The 24,039-nt window shown below is 41.6% G+C and overlaps 1 protein-coding gene across 1 annotated transcript in view; it reads left to right on the top strand.

Annotated features, from left to right (window-relative positions):
- The window catches only part of ABCD3 (ATP binding cassette subfamily D member 3), a 107,010-nt gene that overhangs the window by 19,927 nt on the left and 63,044 nt on the right, over positions 1-24,039 (top strand). Inside the window, exons 2-4 of the mRNA XM_040359990.1 lie at positions 9,702-9,732; positions 13,689-13,787; positions 13,902-13,990. Coding sequence (XP_040215924.1) covers positions 9,702-9,732; positions 13,689-13,787; positions 13,902-13,990 — 219 coding nt within the window. The remainder of the gene's footprint in view (positions 1-9,701; positions 9,733-13,688; positions 13,788-13,901; positions 13,991-24,039) is intronic.

Raw genomic sequence — 24,039 nt, 5'->3', positions numbered from 1 at the left:
GTATATTGATTGGTTTGCACAAAAGTTATAGGGGACAGATTTATAGCATTTTTTATTATTTATTTATTTATTTATTTATTTTTTACTAGTCGTGGTGATCTACGATATTTTTATTTTTTTATTATCATGAATGCGATATTGCGGCAGACACATTTTTTGGGACCATTCACATTTATACAGCGATCCGTGCTATAAAAATGCATTGATTGCTGTATAAATATGACTGTCAGGGAAGGGGTTAACACTAGAGGGAGATCAAGGGGTTAATGTGTTCCCTAGGGAGTGATTCTTAAGGTTGGGGGAGGTGACCAATTGGTGTCCCTATGTACAAGAGACACACCATCGGCCTCCTCTCTCTGACAGGACATGGATCTGTGTGTTTACACATACAGATCCACGGTCCTACTTAGTTACTGGGCAATCGCGGCTGCCCGGCGGAAATCGCGGCCGCCGGGCACGCGCATCGAGTTCCCAGTGACCCAGCGGGAGCACTCGCGCCCCTTAGTGGCTTGGGAAGGCGCAATGTCATATGACGTCCGCCCAGAACGAGAGGCTCATCGTCCCGCAGTCATATGGCGGTGGGCTAGTGGTTAAAGTGGCACTCCAGGATAAAACTGATTTTATTATTTTGCTTGGTTCACATATTTACTACCAATGCTTTATATATTGGGTCCAGGTGGCTGTTGGGTAAAATACGAATTACATTTTTCTTCATACCAAGTATGAATGAAGCTGTGGTCACCTTGTGCTGTGGCTGACCGATCCGCCAGTGGTATTGTGAAGCATAGTCATTCACCCTTCCTTCTCTCTCCCCTCGTATACTCAAAAAAACATCATTAATTCTGCTTGCTGAAGGAAACAGGCCTGTGATATGTAGGGGCCAAAGGCAGGTAAAGGGGTTTCTAGAGTGTGCCAACTTTGGCCTGCATATTGCTTTAGAAAGAGTTGGCAAGGTAAATCTTGTACTTCCTTAGCCCAATACATTCTTTCCAATAGCTCTTGCTGCTGTCAGTCCAAACTTGTGAGCAGAGAGCAGGAATTGGGGCCGAGACAGTTGTGTGTCTTAATAGTCTCCAACAGGCCGGCTCACGCTAGTCCCCCCATAGGAAGAGCCAGGAATGTGGACCCCCAGAAGAGGGGGATGAGGGTTGCTCTGTGCAAAACCATTGCACAGAGAAGGCAAGTATGACATGTTATAAGTATCCCCCCCCCCCCCCCCCACACTGGTCGCAGCCTCTTGGGACACATCACAGGTCCCAGAAGGCTATAAGACCATTCACACAGTGCAGTGGGAAGCCACAAGGAGTCAGCCAGCTTCCCACAGTGAGTTTGGTGGTGCCGGGAACCTGAAGACTGGCAAAGAAGTGGCCTGGCTGAGGACAGCATTGGATCCGTGGATAGGTATGTGCCCTTTTATTAAAAGTCAGCAGCTTCAATATTTGCATTTGTTAAGAATAATATGTCATTCCTAGTCCAAGTATAGCACAGACTTGTGACTTTTCTAACAAATCTCTATAGAAAATAGTATTTAAAGGGGTTGTAAAGGTTTGTTTTTTATTTTCTAAATGGGTTCCTTTTAAGCTAGTGCATTGTTGGTTCACTTACCTTTTCCTTCGATTTCCCTTCTAAATGTTTTTTTCTTTGTTTTCTTTATCTGAATTTCTCACTTTCTATTCCTCCTCAGTAAGCTATCAGGCTGACTACCCACCGCTCGGACGATGGGGGCAAGCTTACTGAGGAGAAACAGGAAGTGAGAAATTCAGACAAAGGGAAAAAAAACATTTAGAAGGGAAATCGAAGGAAAAGGTAAGTGAACCAACAATGCACTAGCTTAAAGGAACCTATTTAGAAAATAAACAAACCTTTACAACCCCTTTAACTCTACTCCGCTCAAACTTTAAACCCAGAGTTACGAAGCTTTAGCAAGCGTTGCCAAATGTTTCTCTCTGCTCTTGTCTAGAGATCATTTAAGGACGTGTCGGCAAAGCTTTTTCCTCCTGCTGCAGTTAATATATATATATATATATATATATATATATATATGTTATTTGTTTTTTAAATGTTAACTTTTTGTTCTGTTTTACTTTTTAATAAAGTGATTGGGAAAAAATAAGGCGTCTGAATTGACTTCTCTTATATTGGCTAATTAATGGGAAGCCTTATTCTGTATATAGTTAGGTAGATTCACAAAGAGTTAGGCCGGCTTATCTACAGATAAGCTGACCTAACTCTGAATCTAAGCCGGCCTATGTTTAAGTGTATTCTCAAACAGAGATACACTTAAACATACCTAAGATAGGCTGGCTTGCGCCATTCTATCTTAGGTTGCAATGTTTTAGGTGACTTCTGAAGGCAATTGGTTCCACTGGATTTTGGTTAGGGGTATCAGAGTAAAGCCAGTTGAATACAAATGCAGTCCTTGCTTTTCACATATTTATTTGCTAAACCTTTTAAAAACCATTTATCTTCCACTTCAATAATGTGCCACTTTCTGTTGCTCTATCACATAAAATCCCAATATAAGAAATTTTACGTTTTTGGTTGTAACATGACAAAATGTGAAAATTTTCAAGCGGTATGAATAAGAGCTTCACAAATATTCATTAAGAATCGAGATCGCGATCATAACCACTTAAGACCCGGACCATTATGCAGGTTAAGGACCTTGCCCCTTTTTGCGATTTCGGCACTGCGTCGTTTTAACAATTGCGTGGTCGTGCGACGTGGCTCCCAAACAAAATTGGCGGACTTTTTTTCCCACAAATAGAGCTTTCTTTTGGTGGTATTTGATTACCTCTGCAGTTTTTATTTTTTGCGCTATAAACAAAAATAGAGCAACAATTTTGAAAAAAATTCAATATTTTTCACTTTTTGCTATAATAATTATCCCCAAAAAAGATATATATATATTTTTTTGTTTTCCTCAATTTAGGCCGATACGTATGCTTATACCTATTTTTAGTAAAAATCGCAATAAGCATTTAACGATTTGGTTTGCGCAAAATTTATAGCGTTTACAAAATAGGGAATAGTTTTATGGCATTTTTATTAATTTTTTTTTTCTACTAATGGTGGCGATCAGCTTTTTTTTTTTTTTTTTTTTTTTTAACGTGACTGCGACATTATGGTGTACACATGGGACACTTTTGACACATTTTTGGGACCACTGTAATTTTCACAGCGAAAAGTGCTATAAAAATGCACCGATAACTGAAAGTGAGAAAAAAATAAAAAATAAAAAATAAAAAATAAATCTGCGCTATCAGGGTAACAAGCAGCTACATACAATCCAGTGAAACCAAGGAAAGAAATACAGACAAAATACAAAAAAATGCAGCGCTGAAAATAAATAGTAAAAAGACCGTGATGTCTATATTCAACATTCACTAGTATGAATGTAAAAAAATGAATCCATAAAATAAAAAGTGGTATCAAATATTATGGTGAAAGCACTATAGACCTTATTGAAAAGGCAATGACTATATATGCATGAGTCCACAAAATTATACGTGAAAATGAAAGTCCATATACATAAACGTGGAAAAAATTTGAAATCATCAATGAGAGATCATAGTGACAAGACACCCACGGTGATTCTATTGGAATGTGATGATAGTGATAACACCCGCCACCAACAGGAGGCTTACCGGATGCGGTGGACCCAAGTGAGCTTATACCCAAAGGGTCAAATAGGCTTGTAAGCAGTGCAGATGAGATGGTACAGGAACACACCAATGCAAACGGACAACAAACAGCGATAGGATCTTCGCTTGGTATCAGGTGAAGAGGATACCTCAGCTAGGAGATGGCTCATACAGTGGGAAGAGCTTGCCCAAATTATGTGGAGGAAAACGAAAGGCACATAGCGTGATACCGTAAAAACAGAAACGTTTATTTATCGGTTAAAAACACTTACAATTTAGTGGATAAAAAAAGGACATCAATGTTTGTAAAGTGCATGGCAGCAGTAGAGTCCCAATAAAAATGCACCGATAACTGAAAGTGACAATGGTAGTGAAGTTGTTGACCACTAAGTGGCGCTAAGGGGTTAAGTGTGCCCTAAGGGAGTGATTCTTACTGTAGGGGGGTGTGGCTGTAGGCGTGACTTTCACTGATCGTCATTCCCTATATCAGGGAACAGACGATCAGTGTCACTGCCACTTTGAAGAATGGGGAAGGTGTGTTTACACACACCTCTACCCGTTCTTCCGCTCCTGTGACCGATCGCGGGATGCCGGCGGCGATAGAGTCCGCAGGTCCCGTGGTCACGGAGCTTCGGACCCACAGCTGGGCTCTTAAAGGCAATGTACAGGTACGTGCCTGTGCCCAGCCGTGCCATTCTGCTGACGTAAATGTGCAGGAGGCGGTTTTTAAGTGGTTAAAATATTTTCCTTATTTTTTTTTATGCAGAGATCTCTCTGCTCAAGCCGACAGCTGTCAAAAAAATACAGGCAGTCTGCACAACATTCATCAGCCCTGAGCTAAATATAAATTATTGTAACGTTTTGTTCTTTAGTTCAAAGGAATGAACTTCAGTCTGTAAATAAGGGAAGTTTAACTACTTAAAGACTAAACCTTTTTCTGACACTTGTTGGTTTCAAGTTTAAAACCATTTTTTGCTAGAAAATTACAAATGCTTTTTTTTTATTTATACAGGGAGTGCAGAATTATTAGGCAAATGAGTATTTTGACCACATCATCCTCTTTATGCATGTTGTCTTACTCCAAGCTGTATAGGCTCGAAAGCCTACTACCAATTAAGCATATTAAGTGATGTGCATCTCTGTAATGAGAAGGTGTGTGGTCTAATGACATCAACACCCTATATCAGGTGTGCATAATTATTAGTCAACTTCCTTTCCTTTGGCAAAATGGGTCAAAAGAAGGACTTGACAGGCTCAGAAAAGTCAAAAATAGTGAGATATCTTGCAGAGGGATGCAGCACTCTTAAAATTGCAAAGCTTCTGAAGCGTGATCATCGAACAATCAAGTGTTTCATTCAAAATAGTCAACAGGGTCGCAAGAAGCGTGTGGAAAAACCAAGGCGCAAAATAACTGCCCATGAACTGAGAAAAGTCAAGCGTGCAGCTGCCAAGATGCCACTTGCCACCAGTTTGGCCATATTTCAGAGCTGCAACATCACTGGAGTGCCCAAAAGCACAAGGTGTGCAATACTCAGAGACATGGCCAAGGTAAGAAAGGCTGAAAGACGACCACCACTGAACAAGACACACAAGCTGAAACGTCAAGACTGGGCCAAGAAATATCTCAAGACTGATTTTTCTAAGGTTTTATGGACTGATGAAATGAGAGCGAGTCTTGATGGGCCAGATGGATGGGCCCGTGGCTGGATTGGTAAAGGGCAGAGAGCTCCAGTCCGACTCAGACGCCAGCAAGGTGGAGGTGGAGTACTGGTTTGGGCTGGTATCATCAAAGATGAGCTTGTGGGGCCTTTTCGGGTTGAGGATGGAGTCAAGCTCAACTCCCAGTCCTACTGCCAGTTTCTGGAAGACACCTTCTTCAAGCAGTGGTACAGGAAGAAGTCTGCATCCTTCAAGAAAAACATGATTTTCATGCAGGACAATGCTCCATCACACGCGTCCAAGTACTCCACAGCGTGGCTGGCAAGAAAGGGTATAAAAGAAGAAAAACTAATGACATGGCCTCCTTGTTCACCTGATCTGAACCCCATTGAGAACCTGTGGTCCATCATCAAATGTGAGATTTACAAGGAGGGAAAACAGTACACCTCTCTGAACAGTGTCTGGGAGGCTGTGGTTGCTGCTGCACGCAATGTTGATGGTGAACAGATCAAAACACTGACAGAATCCATGGATGGCAGGCTTTTGAGTGTCCTTGCAAAGAAAGGTGGCTATATTGGTCACTGATTTGTTTTTGTTTTGTTTTTGAATGTCAGAAATGTATATTTGTGAATGTTGAGATGTTATATTGGTTTCACTGGTAAAAATAAATAATTGAAATGGGTATATATTTTTTTTTTGTTAAGTTGCCTAATAATTATGCACAGTAATAGTCACCTGCACACACAGATATCCCCCTAAAATAGCTAAAACTAAAAACAAACTAAAAACTACTTCCAAAAATATTCAGCTTTGATATTAATGAGTTTTTTGGGTTCATTGAGAACATGGTTGTTGTTCAATAATAAAATGAATCCTCAAAAATACAACTTGCCTAATAATTCTGCACTCCCTGTATATACATTTTTAAGAGACCCTAGGAAAAAAATGGTGGTTGTTGCAATATTTTATGTCACACTGTATTTACACAGCGGCCTTTCAAATGCAATTTTTTTTGGGAAAAAATACACTTTAATGAATAAAAAAAAAATATATACGGTAAAGTTTTTGCCCAATTTTTTTGTATAATGTGAAAGATGATGTTACGCTGCGAGAATCGTGATCTTTATTCGAACAAAAAAAATTGTGATTCTCATTTTGACCAGAATTGTGCAGCTCTAGTAGAAATACTTTTTCAAGCCACATGTGTTGTCGTCTGCTTTTCAGTTTCTGCTGAGTTTCCTGATATTTTTTTTATAAGGCGGCCATATCAATATTGTGAATTGCTAGATGTGCGTCTTTGGGGCTTTTTTCATATCCCTTATAATGGCCCGCCACATCATTACACTGACACATTCTTTAGAAGCTGTTCCTGTCCTCCTAGTCTAGTAATCTTTGAACTGTGTGCCGGTTGCTTTAGTAGGTGAGAGGTTTTACAAGACATTGGGTGAAAGAGCATTGACTGCACGTGTCTAACAAATACCTTGTCTGTCATACCTGTGAACTTTAGTATGTCTTGCAGATTTATAAAGATATGATTTACCCATAGAAAGCCACAGCCTTCCATATGACCAGTGTAGGGATTGGAGGAGTGGAGATGAAGTTCTGCTGCGTAAATAGATACCAGACCTACCACGCTTTAAAATTGGCCATGCAGCTAAAACAAGTTAAATTTTACTTTCCATAGGCGACGTTTTAAAAGCCTTTTTACGTGTTAGGATTTTAGATTTACAGAGTAGATTTGGTGCTCATGATCTAAAGATCGCTGTGATACCTCACGTGTGGGACGATCCTGTTTACGTGCGTGCGGGACCAATGCACATATTTGCCTTAATACGCAAACTTGGGAGGACCGGGGGCGCTTTACATTTATTTATTTTTTTCATTATTAATTTATTTTTACACTGTTGGTTTAATGTATTTTTATTTTTTTGATTACTTTTATTGCTATCACAGGTAATGTAAACATCCTTGTTACAGCAATAGGCATGTCACAGGTACTTCTTTATGGAGAGATCTGGGGTCTAGAAGACCCAACATCCCTCCTCTGCACTTAAAAGCATTCAAAACACCAAGATCAGTGTTTCTGAATGCTTTCACTTTTCAAAAAATGGCACAGATGGGTTCCAAGTAAACTGGAAGTGATGTAATGTCATTGCATCCAGGTTACTATTATCCTTCCGCTGCTTGTAATGGCAATTGAGCAGCTGGTGAGCCGCTCCGATTGCTATTACAAGAGAGCCGACCACCTACTCTATAAAAAAAACACACAAAAAAAAATGTTTTGTGGTATAACTACTGAAAGTCCAGCGATGTACGGGAAGTGATTAAAGTGGTTGTAAACCCTCACATGTACCCGGTGAAGTGACCGGCCCTAGGTGATAAACGGAGATAAAAAAACAATCCTACTACATCTATTGTACCTGTTTATCTACAACTGTATTTCCCCCTACATCCATTGAAAGTGCAGAATTTTCACAGGCTCTCTCTGCTCTGAAAAGTCGGGGGCGAAAAGCTGAAGTTACATCAGTGGGGAGAGCTGATTGAAGGGAAGAGACACCCCACCCCCCTCCTTTGCACACAAGAGCAGAGCTGCGGCTGTCAATCAGCTGGAGGTCCCTTTCCTGTCACCATTTTTTTTATTGGTGTCAGGAAAACTTGTCAGTAGTGACTCATCCAGACAGAGGGACGAGGCAGCAGACAGAAATCACACTTGGTGTTCTGGATTGAGATAAGTAAACACTATAGAGCAGTGGTCTCAAAGTACCGGCCCGCGGGCCAGTTATAAATGGCCCGCAGGCAGGGCCATTTTTTTTTGTGAGCTGGCGCCATCTGGTGGTGAGCCGTTGGTATTACAAGTTATTACCACCATATGTGAGCTGGTGCCATCTGGTGGTGGCCGTTGGTATTACAAGTTAAGCATTACAAGTTAAACAGCAATTCTAATGTCATTTTACACTATTTTCACTGCCATCTTCTTCCCTCTAATTTGAACCCCCAAACATTATATATATTTTTTATCCTAACACCCTAGAGCAGGGGTCTCAAAACTTTTCAAACAAAGGGCCACTTTATTGTTGTTCAGACTTTAGGAGGGCCGAATTGTGGCCAGCAGGGGCATAAAATGTCACAGGCCCAGCACCAGTGAGAATAAACGTGGCCTCAGGGTTGGTGGTCAATAGGAGGAGGAGTATTCCCCCTATTAGTAGGAGGAATAGTATCCCATCATTGGTATCGGTGGAAGATATAGTGCCCCATTGTTGGTGTCAGTGGGAGAAATAGTGCCTCGTATCAGTGGAAGGAATTATGCCCCAAGGGCCGGCTAAAGGCAAGCAAAGGGCCACATCTGGCCCTCGGGCCGCAGTTTGGAGACCCCTGCCCTAGAGAATAAAATGGCGATCGTTGCAATACTTTCTGTTACGCCGTATTTGCGCAGCAGTCTTACAAGCGCACTTTTTTGGGAAAAAATTACACTTTTTTTAATAAAAAAATAAGACAACAGTAAAGTTATCCCCATTGTTTTTAATATTATGCCGAGTAAATTGATACCCAACATGTCACGCTTCAAAATTGCGTCCGCTCGTGGAATGCCGACAAACTTTTTTACCCTTTAAAATCTTCATAGGCGACGTTTAAAAAAATCTACAGGTTGCATGTTTTAAGTTACAGAGGAGGTCTAGTACTAGAATTATTGCTCTCGCTCTACCAATCTCGGCGATACCTCACATGTGTGGTTTGAACACCGTTTACATATGCGGCCGCTGCTCGCGTATGTGTTCGCTTCTGCGCGCAAGCTCGTCGGGACGGGGTGCGTTTTCTGGCTCCTAGATTCCAAGCAAATTCGTCAAACCCTGACTTACACCAGTGCTGGGGGTTAATAATGTGTTCGCTGACACCAGTACTGTTTTTGAAGTTTGAAACTTTGCATGCGGCCCCTCATGGCATATGAAAACTTGTCTTGTGGCCCTCAGGTAATTTGAGTTTGAGACCCCTGCTATAGAGGAATGTGCTTTTTTCATACTACTTAATGTCTGAGATTTACAACCACTTTAAGCAAAACCCACCTATTACTTTTATCCCAAGTTTCTCCACAGTTTTGATTAATGTTGCCAACCCTAAAGACAGGTGAAGTTGAAATTTCCTGCTGGTCTTTGTCACCAGAGGACCCTTTTTAAAAATCATGCCAAGTCATAGGAATGTGCTAGTGACTAAGTTAAACTAAACCAACGTTTATATTCTGCTTTGACTTTAAAAGTTTTGAATTTAAAGGTTGTATGCATTTCCTTTACAGTAAGTTGTTCTATAGTAATTTGCTAAAGTAACAAACATGTCAATAAACTGTTTTTTTTTCTTGTATTGCTGTAGATTTAAAACTATATTTATTTTTATTTTTTTAAACAGGAAGAAGAAGACTCCACTACAGAACAATGAGGTGATTACGCCTTTCATCTTTGCTTAAGCCTTGTACACACTAAGAAATAGGGAGGGGAACAGTATCCTCACATGTAGTGAGCATGTGGATACTTGGTAATAAAAGGTGCCACATCCTGATAGATATGAAGGGAAAATTAAAATTAAATTTATTTAAAACAGAAGTACAGTTCACATATTAAAAACTGACGTTCCTTACGGAACTAACTAGCAAAGTAACTACACATTGCAGGGTATCTCCAAAGCAAAACAGGAAATCTCCCGGGTGGCTGATGGATACTATCCGCTGCTACCCTGACTACTAGGACCATTACTGTCCTCTGGATGATAAGCTTATAAGGCTTCACCCCAGGCACAAATACCTCTCAATATGCCTTTCAATACCTCTCCAGAGATTTCAATCCTCGCCTCTTCTTGTTAGCAGCGCTAAGTTCCATCTAAGATCCTCTGCCCTCAAGGGTTACTATATATGGATCTAGTTGTCCAGCAGTCCGGACCTATTTGTTAAGCTTCTACCTGATGCTTTCCCCTCCCCCTCTCTTTTCTACTTTTGTGTATCTACTATTGGAATATATTGCCATCAAACTATATCTTAGAGACTCTATGAAAAAGCGCTGAAAGAGGCGCGAAACCGGTCGAGTCTATCCATTGCCAATTCCATTTTTTAGACATTTTATGCCTGCATCTCCATCATAAACACAGGATACTTTCATCATTTTCATCATGTTAAAGTTTTGTTATACTCTACTTTTTGTACTATTAAGTGTGGCTATCAGTCTATAATTTCCTGTTTTGCTTTGGAGATACCCTGCAATGTGTAGTTAGTTTGCTAGTTGGTTCCGTAAGGAACGTCTGTTTTTAATATGTGAACTGTACTTCTGTGTTAAATAAATTTAATTTTAGAGAAAATCTCTTTGTACGACTATATTTCTACCAGCATACTGTGCCTGTAAAGTCCAACAACTAGCCCCTAGTTAATTTTCCCTTCTTGTACACTACACACTAAGTTTTTTTTTTTTTTCTTTTTTTCTTTCAACACAGTGGGCTGAACAAAAAAAAAAAACATGTGACATATTGCTGTACTAACACAATAGATGTTAGTACAACAATCTCCCCTGCTGTGCTATTGTATTCTGACAGAGGGAATGCCCCTCCCTCCCCAAGCTGGAACACAACACTTATTGAATGCTAATTTTCCAGCATGCCCGTTCGACAGAAGCCGGTCAGGAAGTTGTACACATGGGGACGAAAGTCGGCTGGTTCCTGCTGAACCGACTGCATTCGGTGCTGTGTGTACTTGTTTTTACCAAAATGGTGACCCTCAATATTGACTTTATTAAACCTCTTCCTTTCACCTCAGTGGCCTAAAGTTTATATGTACAGAAAACTTTTTTTTTTTTTGCTTTTGAATAGAATTGTGAATAGATCCCTGTTTGTCAAATCTGACTGCGTTGGAGAGCTTTCTTTTATTTTCTGTTCTAGAGACAGAGAATCTGCAATTGGGAAGTAGATAACAATAAAAAAAATTCAGGTGTTCTAGCATTTTCAGAGATAGAGATAGAGATAGAGATAGAGATAGAGATAGAGATAGAGATAGAGATAGAGATAGAGATAGAGATAGAGATAGAGATAGAGATAGAGATAGAGATAGAGATAGAGATAGAGATAGAGATAGTTGTGTTGCTGTTAGAGGAATTTCTTTCACTTCTTGTCCTCTGGCAATTTTTTCACTGGACGGGAACTGAAGGAATCTCTCAAGCAGAGATTCCAATAGACACCCTTAAACTTTTTTAGCTATAGAGCCACTAAAGAGATCTTGGTAGGGCCTAAAAATAGGTTAACCACTTCAGCCCCAGAAGGTTTTGCCTACTTAATGACCAGGTAATTTTTGTGCTATATGGCACTGCCCTACTTTAACTGACAATTGGGCGGTCGAATGACGCTGTAACCAAATAAAACGTATGTCCTTTTTTATTTATTTTTTTTTCAAATGGAGCTTTCTTTTGGTGGTATTTGATGCAACAATTTAAAAACAAAAAAACAACTATTTTTTACTTTCTGCTATAAAACGCATCCAATAAAAAAATAAATAAACACATTTCTTCATCAATTAGGGCCAAAATGTAGCCTGCTACATATTTTTGGTAAAAAAAATCCCAATAAGCGTATATATTGATTGGTTTGTGCAAAAGTTTTATAGCGTCTGCAAACTATGGTGTATATTTTTATGGCTTTTTTTTTTTTTTTTTTTGCTGGACTGTGACATTGTGGCAGACAATACGGACACCAGTGATATTATTACAGTGATCAGTGCTAACAATAGTGTAATAGATGTTGCTGTACTAATGACACTGGCAGGGAAGGGGCGATCAAAGGGTTATCTGTGTGCCTAGCTGGTGCTTGCTAACTGTGGGGGTTGCTCTGACTGGATAAAGAAGAGATCTCTATCTTCTCTCATGCCAGAGCGGCGATCTGCCTTGTTTACATAGGCAGATCGCCATTCTGCCTCTCTGGGGAACAATCATGGGTGGCCAGCAGACATGGAGTCCGACAGACCGGCTGATTGGCATCCCCTGTGTCCAATCAACGCGTGAAAGCCCCATGTTCCAGTGTTTCCCTTCTTCCTCAGTTTGTCGTCTTCTCTTGGCTAATGTGACCCCAGTGCTGGTAGATAGGGTCAGTGAAGGAGCAAATAAAGTCCAAGTGCAAGTATCCAACATCCTTTTTATCAACCAGAGGAGTCGTTGGTGGTTTGGATGCCAGCAGCAAGGTTGTAATGCTCCTCAATAAAATCACCTAGCTTTGTGTAACAAGACAGTCTCGATCCGACCGCTGGCTTGTACACAATTTTTGGGCAATTGGGGGTACATTTTATGCTTTTTTGTCAAAGCGCCTCTGAAGAACCCAAAAGGCACCTCAGAGTGCCATGACACCCTGGTTGAAAAAGGTTACTTTATGATGTATAGAAAATGAGAGAAGTGAGGTATGAGAAAATAAATTGTGTACTTATGCAAAGTGCATGTGCCTTTTTTAATTTTGAAACACAAAATCTGTGTATTGTGTGCGTACACAGAATAAGTGCGGTTGGGGAAAGATGTTTATGGTATATGGTTGTTGGGTTGCCTTTAGTGTTGTGACACCCTGAAAATTCAAAAGCATATGTAAAGCGTACACTTGGTAGTAGTAGATTAAATGGGAATGTATGAAGAGTAAACAGAGCTGGGACAAGGGGTGGGCATGAGGGTTTACTGTAGGGATGGGGGCACCTTTCTTCTGTTACAAGGCTGACAGAAGTAGTGACAGTGATTTTGTCAAGCAAGTGACTGTTGGGCCCCCTTCACACTGGAGCGGGAGGTGCGGTGGCAGTATAGCGCCGCTATACCAACGGAATTGCGTTTTTTTTTTAACCCCCGCTAGCGGCCGAAAAAGGTTAATACCGCTGGAAGTGCGCCTCTGCACCTCCGTGGTATAGCCGCGGCTTCCCATTGCTTTCAATGGGAAGGAGCGGTAAACACACCGTTCCTCTCACCGCTCCAAAGATGCTGCTAGCAGGACTTTTGGAGCGGTCCTGCTAGTGCATGGCTCCAGTGTGAAAACCCTCAGGCTTTCACACTGGAGAAACAGCAGCCGCTATTTAGGGTCGGTTTGCAGGCGCTATTTTTAGTGCAATAGCGCCTGAAAACCGCCCCATTGTGAAAGGGGTCTTGGGGATCCCCCGGGTTTGGCATCTTTGCCCTGGGCACTGGATGACCCTTTGCCAGCCCTGAGAGGGAAGGCGTTTGGGTTATTTAGCAGATAGTATGGTACAGGTGATCTTTAAAGAGTTCAGCAGAATATTTCCTAAGGAAATAATATTGTAAATTATGATAAGTGTTCTTTAGTCTTTTGTTTTAAACTGTCAAATGAAGAGAGAACCTACCTGCATGTTTCAACATTTCCAACCTTTTCTTTTTACAGAAAGAAGGGAAGAAAGAAAAGGCCATGGTCGACAAAGTTTTTTTTGGAAGAATTGGCAGCATTTTACGAATATTGGTCCCTAAAATGATCAGTAAGGAGGTCTGTACATTGTGTCCATCTGTTACTCCGTGTAAAGGGGTGTCTTCTATTTCTCTCTATTATAGCGTATGCCATTATGTTTTGTGGTTTCTAACTAAATTGTTTGTGCTCTAGGGTGGATATCTGCTACTCATAGCTGTCATGCTGATAGCGCGCACGTACTGTGATGTCTGGATGATACAGAATGGCACTTTTATTGAAAGGTATTTTAATTTATTTTTTGGCCAGCTGACTTAGATTTACCCACAAGGCTGTACATGAAATAGGTCCATAATAGGAATTCAAAGTACACTAATTCTCAGTACACTGAGCCATTTAGAATAAGAGATGGCAAATATTTACCACTTAACATGCAACGTATTATATTATTGTAAAAACACCCAGGTAGAGTTTCAAAGCAGATTTCCTGAGGCAAGAACAAACTGCTGCCTCTGGTAGCTGCTGTTTGTTCTTGTACATCGTATTTTAGTTCACAAGCTTGGCAGCCTCTGTAGTTGCTAGCAGTCTTAAAGAGGACCTGAACTCTGGAAGCTGTGCCCCACCCCAAAAAATCAGAGGGCAAAACGAGGCACCAGTAATACGTGTGGTCAACCCGCAGCTGATCGTTTCTCTGTTGCCGACTTGTCATGCTTAGTTTTCACTGTCTGTGTGGATGTGGTCTACCTGGTAGATGCAGGGATTTGCTTGTCATGTTTCTGAAAACTGGTGAACGATGGAGCAATAACCAAGAAGAAGCAGGAATGATTGAGATCCACAAAATGAATAAAGCAGAGGCAAGGAGATCCTTTGCATTGCAGGTCCCCAGGTACAGCTACCACTGGAACAGTGAGCATCACAGTAGTACCATCACTCAATCTCGCTTCAAATTTTGTGACACTATCATTTCGATGGTCTCACACATGAGATATTCAGCTGTGAGATTTGAGGTACAGGGTTACATAGGCACGGGAAAAACACTGCTATTTTTTGGAAAAATTCATAACAACGGTGTTGTTTTTTATTTAATTTTTTTTAAGCATATTGCCACCCATGCTGCATTTTAGGGCCGTGCACCTGCACGGATATGACATTGAGAGCAGCAGCTGTGTCCGTGCAGCCGCTGTGTCCCAATTAACCTCACTGAGATTGCCCACAGGAATGCACAGGACACCTGTTATTCCCGTGCAGGTAAACACGGCCGTCGCATGTGGCACTGGTTCATTTTCACTGTATGAATGAGGCCTTCATGGGCTACCAATTTGTCATCTCCAATATTATTTTATTTTACATATTTCCTGTCTCTAATTACTGGATTGTGTAATTTTTTTACTATGCATGCTTGCAGTCTTGTTATGATCTATTATGGTTTTCTCCTGATTCTTATTTCAGTGGAATCATAAGCAGGAATAAAGCAGTTTTCAAGAAATATTTTTTCCAGTATATAGCTGCAATACCCCTGGTAAACTTTTGTGGGAATCTGTTGGCCGTGAAAGCATGATAACTACTGCCTATTTATGTAATGGTGCATGGCTGCAGCACAGAGAGAACTGTTTGTATATGATTCATGTGTACAGTCAAGTGAACAAGTAAGTACATCCCGTGGAACTTTTTTTTTTCTCCACATATATTAACAGGCAAACTTTAGACCTTTTATCCAAGCAATTCCTACAGATAAAGCATGATATACTTGAGTAAAAGCACATGGAATACATTCTTTTTAAATGCCTTAGTCCAAAAATATCCACAGAGTTAGAGGGGTTGTAAAGGTTCGTTTTTTATTTTCTAAATAGTTTCCTTTAAGCTAGTGCATTGTTGGTTCACTTACCTTTTTCCTTCTAAATGTTTATTTTTTTCTGAATTTCTCACTTTCTGTTCCTCCTCAGTAAGCTTTCCTCAATCATCCGAGTTGTTCTGGCTGGTTGTTAGTAAGCATGCTCGCCCCCTCGCCTTGGGACTACATCCCTGCGGGGAGAGGTCTACCCTTGATCTCCAGAAGCGGTTATTACCCTTTTGATAGAACTTATTGTAGGTGTATTGTATAACTGGCCAACAGTCTGAGACAACTCCACCATGCAACGCTCCTTCAGGCACAGCATGTCTGGTTTTCTTTGCAGAAACCTCCCATATTCAAATACCCCATAACATTCAATTGGATGCAAATCACGGCTTTGACGGAACAAGTCCAGAAACCTCCATTTATTTTTTTGTAAGCAATTCCTTGGTGAATTTTAGTGGATTTTTGTTTGGATCTTTATCATGTTGAAAGATCAATTTTTTTTTTCAACTTTGGGACAGATGGCCTCATTCTCATGAAGCACACTTTAATACAGTATGACTGCAAGCTACACAGTCCCTGACGCAGCAATACAATCCTATGTGTCATATATATTTTTTGCTATGAGCTGCATCTCCTAAAATGCATTTTTTTCAGTTTACGGCAAACATGTCTACTGTCCACAGCACATTGTTCCCGAAGACCTGGTCTCTGCCTATACGTTCATGTCAAACTGTAATCTTCCTCTAATGTTCTCTTTGGACAACAATAGATTTTTCAACAAATACAGGTTAACTTGGTGCAATCGAATGGCTAGTATATACAATCAGAAAATTATATGGAAAAATACAGCTTTCAGAGTGATCGTACGATAAACTGATCATTAATACACCGCTTTTGAGAGCCGATGATGACTGCTGATCCAAAATTATGCGAAGGGATAAGCACAAAAAAAATTCTCGTGTCATACCGGAACAAATGATTTCAAGCTCGGAAACGAAAGAATACAATCCATTACATCACTTCCGAAGTTGTATTCTGTCGCAACTTTAATACTCTTGATGCTCGATATGAGACTAGCATGCCAAAAAGAAAGGGACGATCGTATGTCCGATATTCTCATTGGCTTAATTCATATTGTAGATGCATTTATTTTCAAACCAGCTGTTGTGCGTTACCAGCGGATCCTTCAATGAGGAGGGATTCTTGGAAAAATTTAAGGCTCCATTGACACATGGTCGTGGGTGGAATTGCCGTGATTCCGCCCCATGATTTTAAATGGCTGCGAAACGTGAGACATGTCTGCAATGCCAATACTTCTAATGGCACCACGATTGCCGCATGACAAATTGCGGAAACAAAATCACCAGGCTTCTTTTTTGGTGCAACAATCATGGCAAAATCACTGCTCAATTAGGGTGCTATTAGAAATAATGGCATCGCAAACTTGTTCTGCAACCATTTGAAATCACGGGGTGGAATCATGACCATGCGGTCACGTGTGAATGCGTCTACAATCTTAATTGTCTGTTGGGGACAGCTATTGGGCTGAGTTTGCCTAGCCAAGAGTCCTGGACAAATTAGCAGTCCTATGAAATCTTCAGTTTCCCCACACTGGAATTGATTTTAAATTAATTTGTGAATCTTTTAAATCTTTTGCCAGACTCTTAAGCCTCATGCATACTGGCCGTTCACCCAGCTCCTGTAAATACCTTTTCTCCTGGCAGGAGAAAGGTAGCTTTAAAAATGTGCCTAAAGCCAAGTTTTGCAAACGCTTTTAGGCACTTCAAGTGTTTGGGTGTTCATCCATTTAATTAGCCAAAATATTAATTTTATTCTGGCCATTGAAATGGATAAACACTCAAGTACTAAACACACCTAGCATTTAGGTGCGTTTGCAGACATTTAGGCACGTCAAGCATTAGTTTTGCACAAATGCTCCTTTCTTGAACACGCAAATGGTGTGTTTTTTTTTTTTTTTTTTTCTTTAAGACTTTAAACTCTCCTCTTCTCATACGCCTGTAGACACCTATGTGTTCGTGGCTAATATAGAGGGGTGTTTAGAGGCTGAAAAAAATAAAAAGGTCCAATGCCTGTAAAGCAGAAGTGTGTGTGTGTGTGTGTGTGTGTGTGTGTGTGTGTGTGTGTGTGTGTGTGTGTGTGTGTGTGTGTGTGTGTGTGTGTGTGTGTGTGTGTGTGTGTGTGTGTGTGTGTGTGTGTTTTTTTTTTTTCTTTTACATCCTGTGTGCATGAAGCCTTAGGAATAAACAGTCTGCTTTTAAAGGCCTTAAGCCCTGTACACACGATCGGTTTGTCTGATGAAAATGGACCGTTTTCATCCGACAAATCGATCGTGTGTGGGCCCCATCGGTTTGTTTTTTTCCATTGGTGAAAAAAATAGAATACGTTTTTTAAAATTTTCCTATGGATAAAATACCGATAGAAAAAAACGATCGTCTGTGTGGAACTCCATCGGTCAAAAATCCATGCATGCTCAGAATCAAGTCGACGCATGCTCGGAAGCATTGAACTTAATTTTTCTCAGCACGTCGTAGTGTTTTTTATGTCACCACGTTGGACACGGTTGGATTTTTGACTGATGGTGTAGGCAAGACTGATGAAAGTCAACTTCATCAGACGAAAAAATCCATTGGATTAGATTCCATCAGATTTCCGATCGTGTGTACAGGGCATAAAAAAGCTGTTGGCATGATGGCACCATACACGTCAATAGCAAAGAGTACACCGCACCCTAGATATCTGAGGTCGAAAATACGACAGATTTCACCTGTATACTCCCTAGAGAGGTTTTGAGCACGTAATCTAAAACCCTGAATTCTAATTTCATCATGTAGGGGTATATTTCATCTTTTTATATGACAAAATCAAAAACATTTTTTTTTTTTCATTTAGACTTTGAGAATGAATACTCCATGGCATTTTTTGTGTTATTTGGTCAAGTATATCACCATTATCTGTTGGCTGTATTTGAAGATCTAATGTTTGCCTTTTGAAATAGGTTAATCAACAATATACATGGGGTGTACTTTATTTTTTACATGACTGTATATTTTAGCAAGTGCAAATTCCTAATCCTTCCAGGAATGGCTTTTTGTAGTCCTGATTAATCCTAGCAATCTGCTACATGAAGTTCTTACTGTTTCCATTTGTTTTAAAGGACACTACGCAAAACACATGGTGATCGTATCAAAACATAAACCCCAGGCACACAAAATAATACTAGATATATTTGTCTTAAAACCCTCAGGAGTTCCCTCCTATAGCTATGTTGTAAACCACTACAGGTCCTAATAGCACTAAACCTTAAAGAGGAGTTCCACCCAAATTTGGAACTTCCTCGTAACCCACTCCTCTCCCCCTTACATGCCACATTTGGCATGTAATTTTTTTGGGGGGGGGAGTGGGGGCTTCAGCACGAGTGGGACTTCCTGTCCCACTTCCTCCTTCCTGTAGGCGACTAAGCTTAATCGCCTTCAGGAAGTGGCTGCTGTAGGCGATCGCCTAGGACACGTCACAGGTCCTAGGCGATCTCCTGGCCAATTACACGGCGCCGGGCCGCGCCGCTCGCGCATGCGCAGTGGGTGCCCGGCCGTGAAGCCGAAAGCTGTCACGGCCGGGTGCCCACACTGAAAATGAAGACGCCGGCCGGGGAGGGGGGGGAGAGGAGCGAAGCCCCGGCCGGCGCGTCGCAGGAGCGCTGGAGCGCTGGAGCAGGTAAGTGCCTGTTTATTAAAATGCCAGCAGCTACACTTTTTTTTGCTGCTGACTTTTAATAAACATACAAATGGCTGGAACTCCCCTTTAACTAAATCTGGTTGTAAAATCTTTCCATAGAGCAGGGATATGCAATTAGTGGACCTCCAGCTGTTGCAGAACTACAAGTCCCATGAGGCATAGCAAGACTCTGACAGCCACAAGCATGACACCTAGAGGCAGAGGCATGATGGGACTTGTAGTTTTGCAACAGCTGGAGGTACGCTAATTGCATATCCCTGCCATAGAGGTTTCAGTTGTTGCCACAAAATGTCCTTCAGCCCTGGTTCACACTGGGTACGATTTGGTACGATTTGAGATGCGATTTGACATGTCAAATCGCATCTCAAATCGGCGGCATTTGCCGGCAATTGTCGGCAATGGCACTGTCCTAATCGGTGCGACGCCCCATCTGCGGCGCTGCACCGATTTCAAAAAGTAGTTCCTGTACTACTTTTTGCGATTTCGGGCCACGATTTACATTGAACCCTGCACAGATGTCTCTTAAATCGCGGCAAAATCGCAGCCGCGAAATCGCGGTAAAATCGCGATTTTTACCGCGATTTTGAATTCGCAGCAGTGTGAACCTATCCTCAAGATCCTCTCCCGATTAGCCTCCTATTTAGGAGTTTGGGTTTAAGTCATGTTCTGAATCTTCATCACAAAACAGCTGAAGATCATTGTAATAACGCAGAGTTATTGCAACAGAAAGTGCCATCAAAGAAGACTCATTTCCAAATTTGTTTTTTTGGTGTTGTAAGAAACACTAACACAAGAGGGCACCTCCATCTAGGTGTAGCCATTTATTAAAAGAAAAGTATAAAAGACAATACAAATGCACTCAATAGATATAAGTGGATCAAGGCTTGTCATAAACCCATATAGACCTCCATAAGATTACACCCCCTCAAAGAATGACAATGCTGCTGTCATAAAGTGCCCCTGTATTCCTTTAGAGTTGGGGCACACTTTAATGCTGGGTACACATGGGTTCCTGCTGACCGGATGACATTTAGTCAGTGTATAAAGCTGTGTGTTTGACAGAAGCTGATCAAACGACCAGCGTTTGTGAAAGGGACATGCTGGAAAACCAACATCCGATCAGTGCTAGCGGCCAATGGCTACAAGCGCTGATAATTGTGTTCTAGCGGGGCGGGTGTCCCCCTGTCAGAAATTTTCACCAACATTGATGGTGTTGGTAAGGCGATCTGTCAGTTTTTTATTTTTTCTTTCTTTCAGCTGATTGGAAGAGCTAGCAATGTGTACCAGGTACAGGAGGTGTGCACACACCTATGTTTATTCTCTGGATTTGGTATGACAACAAAGTGTTGGTGGCCTGCAAATTTAAAAAAATTCAGATTTGTCAATGATAATCCAACATGTTGTTTACGGTGAAGATTCAGCTCTTGGGCTTGGAAATATTTTTAAAAAATATTTAAAAACAAAGGTATACAGCAACTCTGAATAGTTGCACTCCACACAATTCTAGTTTATTAAAAAAAATCATGTACAAATACCATGTGTAGCACTACCCCCGAAGGAGCTGCTGATTAGTTTTGGGTGGCATGTTGCCTCTATTCCTCCGCCATTTAGGGCACACGATGAGAGCTGAGAAGAATTGCAATGTCCACACTTTAGATGTGCTTTATTACCCAACGGGGTAAAATAGTAAAAGTAGTAGTAGCTGAAGAGATAGTAGGTAGTAGGTTCAGGTGTATAACTTTGTTTGGAAACTATCCTGCTTCCAGCGATAAACTTTCGTCACCACTCTAGCCAGAGTGGGTGTTGTGCACCTGGATAGGCCTCTCTTGCCAGCCTAGCAGCCAGAGTGTCACACGGAACTTTAGCAAAGTCTCTGCCACAGACCTTCCCAACGATGGAGATATTCTCGGTCCAGAATGCTTCTTAACACAGGATTAGGCACCCAGATCTCTCTTGAATAAACTTGAGTAAATTCAGAACTGACAGACGACCATCATCCAGCCTCTCAGTAATGGTGCGTCCTTCGATGAAGTCTAAGGCCTCTCCTGAGATACCAGCCTCGTGCTCGGTACTCCCCCAAACAGGTTCTTCATTGGGCGGCTTCCTCCGTCAGGACGGACAGCACAGGACCACTCTGCAGCTGCAGACCCAGTCTAACTACTGGGCCTACAAGATAGATTACTGCCCCGGACCAATGTGGTCCCGGAGCCAGGAACACTTGAACACGCACCCCCGGCCATGAGGGCCACACACGGGGGGTGGTGGGACGACAGACCCGCGAACCAATGACGTCTGTCCCTTAAGTACTCTCCCCAGCATGCACAGCGGGGCGACCACCCCCCACTGATTGGTTGCTGAGGAAAAACACCCAATACACCCTGACTTGACTGCTGCCACCCTTGGCCTGGGGTGGTACAGGCACCCCAGGCAGCAATAGTGGTCATACACAGTACAGCCATGGCTGGAACAGAGGCCCAAATTTGCTCAAAATAACATTGTCAGAGGTAACTAAATCTCTGAACACCCTCTAAATTTAAAGCGGCACCACCTATGAAAGTAGCAGGGCGTTACACTTGTATACAGACAAAGTAAGAGGGTGCATGGAAAGGTCAACGCGTTTCGTGATGATTTAGCGCTTGCTCGTGTCATGCCTTATACACCTATTATTGCATGGTTTTTCAATAAGCTGGAATTGTGTGGAGTGAAGCCATCCAAAGATTCTGTATACCTCGATTCTTAGCAGACGCCCTGGGCATTGCAGTCGATGCCTTGTAGCAGACCAGCCTGGAGCAACGTCCATTTGTTCCTAATTTAAAAACAAAGACTTACCACAAACCTACAGCCACAAATTGACTGCTTTATTCATATATTTCCCATCTCCTCACCAGGAAATGAGCTATACTATATGGAAACGTTTTTAGAATACACTCAACTGTTCATGAAAGGATGATTATTGAAAAAGATTCAATGAAAATGACAAGTGGGAGGGGTTTGTAGGATACTCTAGACCAGTGGTTCTCAACTTTTCTAGTGCCGTGACCCCTTGATAACATTTCCCAAGTTATGGTGACCCCTAACACTAAAATAATTTTCGGCGCATGGGCTGTCGGCACCCAAGGCAAGACAAGTAATTTGCGCCCCCCCCCCCAGCCCACGGACATTTAGCGCTTCCTGAGTCCCTTCCACTCATACAGTATTGAAACCCTCTCTATCTTAATTTCTTGCCTTTTTCCCCCCATCCCTTGTTCTAGCCGTCTTTCTTGTTCTGTCTCTTATTCTTCCTTCCCCTTTTTCTTTGTTCCTCCCCCTCTTTTCCTCTCCCTTTCATGTATTCTCTATTTTTATTCCTTTTTTTTACTCCTTGGTGGGGAGGGGGATTAGTGGCATTGCTGGCACAGAGTTGGGACGAGTGGCAGTGCTGGGGGGAGTTCTAATCAGCCAACTTGGTTGCTCTTGATCAAGGTTGTCTGCTAATCTGAGAACTGTAGTGGGGACTTTTAATGGCAACTTTAATCACGGGTAGTGTTACTCACTGTGTCTCCGACTTTGTGGCATCTCATAGCAGTGACACCGATGCCAAAATCAGGAGATAGGGTCTCCTCCAGCCCCTCCCATTTCACATTCCTCACCAGTCAGCTGACCTCTAGTCTCTGCCCCCCACCCATGCCGTGAACTGAATGGGCGGGAGAACGGTGTGGGCTTCAGAAACAGCCCAGCATTCGGTGACCCCTGGCAAATCGTCATTCGACCCCCAAGGGGGTCCCGACCCCCAGGGTGAGAACCACTGCTCTGGACTCCAAAGTTTGACAAATGTATAAGAAGGTTGTCCAGATGGATCGTAGTTCTCCCCTGTGTGTGTGTGGGGGGGGGGGGAGAGAGAGAGAGAAACACTGACTGTGACAAGGGTACCTAGATACAGTATGGGGCCTGTCCGTTGGGACAGGTTGAAATACATACTTAAAAGACCTTGGCATATCCTCCAGTTGAACTTAATTATAGAAAATATAGTAGGTCCACATCCTCTTACTGTGAGAATAGGAAGAATTTGAAAGACGCATTGGTGTCTAGTGAATTCCAAGCCTCAGAGAAGAAGGGAAACATGTGGAAACAAGCCATGGATTTTGGGGTTCTGTTTGCAGATGTGTTGAGTCTGGAGCAGTGTTAATTTTCGTCAAACTAAAATATTTTAGTCAACCAAATGAATACTATTTTAGTTGACTAAAATATGACTAGAACAATTTAGATGACTAAAATATGACTAAAACTAAAATGAAATTTTTGTCAAGACTGAAATACAACTAAAATTTAAATGGCATTTTAGTCAAAAGACTATAACTAAATAGAAATTTGATGTCAAAATTAACACTGGTCTGGAGAATTTTTGATGGGTCTAGAAAGTAAAAAAAAAAAAATGATCAGCCATCTAGGGAAGTTGGCTTCATAGAAAAGAGAGGGAACAATATAGTGTTCCATGCCAGGAGATGAAAATTGGCTGTAACCTCCCCCACCTGTTCCCAGAGGTGTGGATCGGTGAAAGAATTTGGGAACATTTTATATATGGGTTAGATTGGTGCTGTTAAGTCCTACCAATGTGACAAAGTATGTTACAAAAAATCATTGGAAGAGCTGAATGAAAAATAGAATGGGGAAAAAAATGAAAAAAATTATAAATATAAAATAAAAAAAACGTATAAAAGGTGCACTGTCTGTCGAGACGTAAGCGGCATGGTGTTGTAAGAAACG

Source organism: Rana temporaria, chromosome 7, assembly GCF_905171775.1.
Source record: "Rana temporaria chromosome 7, aRanTem1.1, whole genome shotgun sequence".
NCBI lineage: Eukaryota > Metazoa > Chordata > Amphibia > Anura > Ranidae > Rana > Rana temporaria.
Note: the sequence above shows the minus strand (reverse complement) of the source record. Positions and strands in the feature narration are given on the sequence as shown.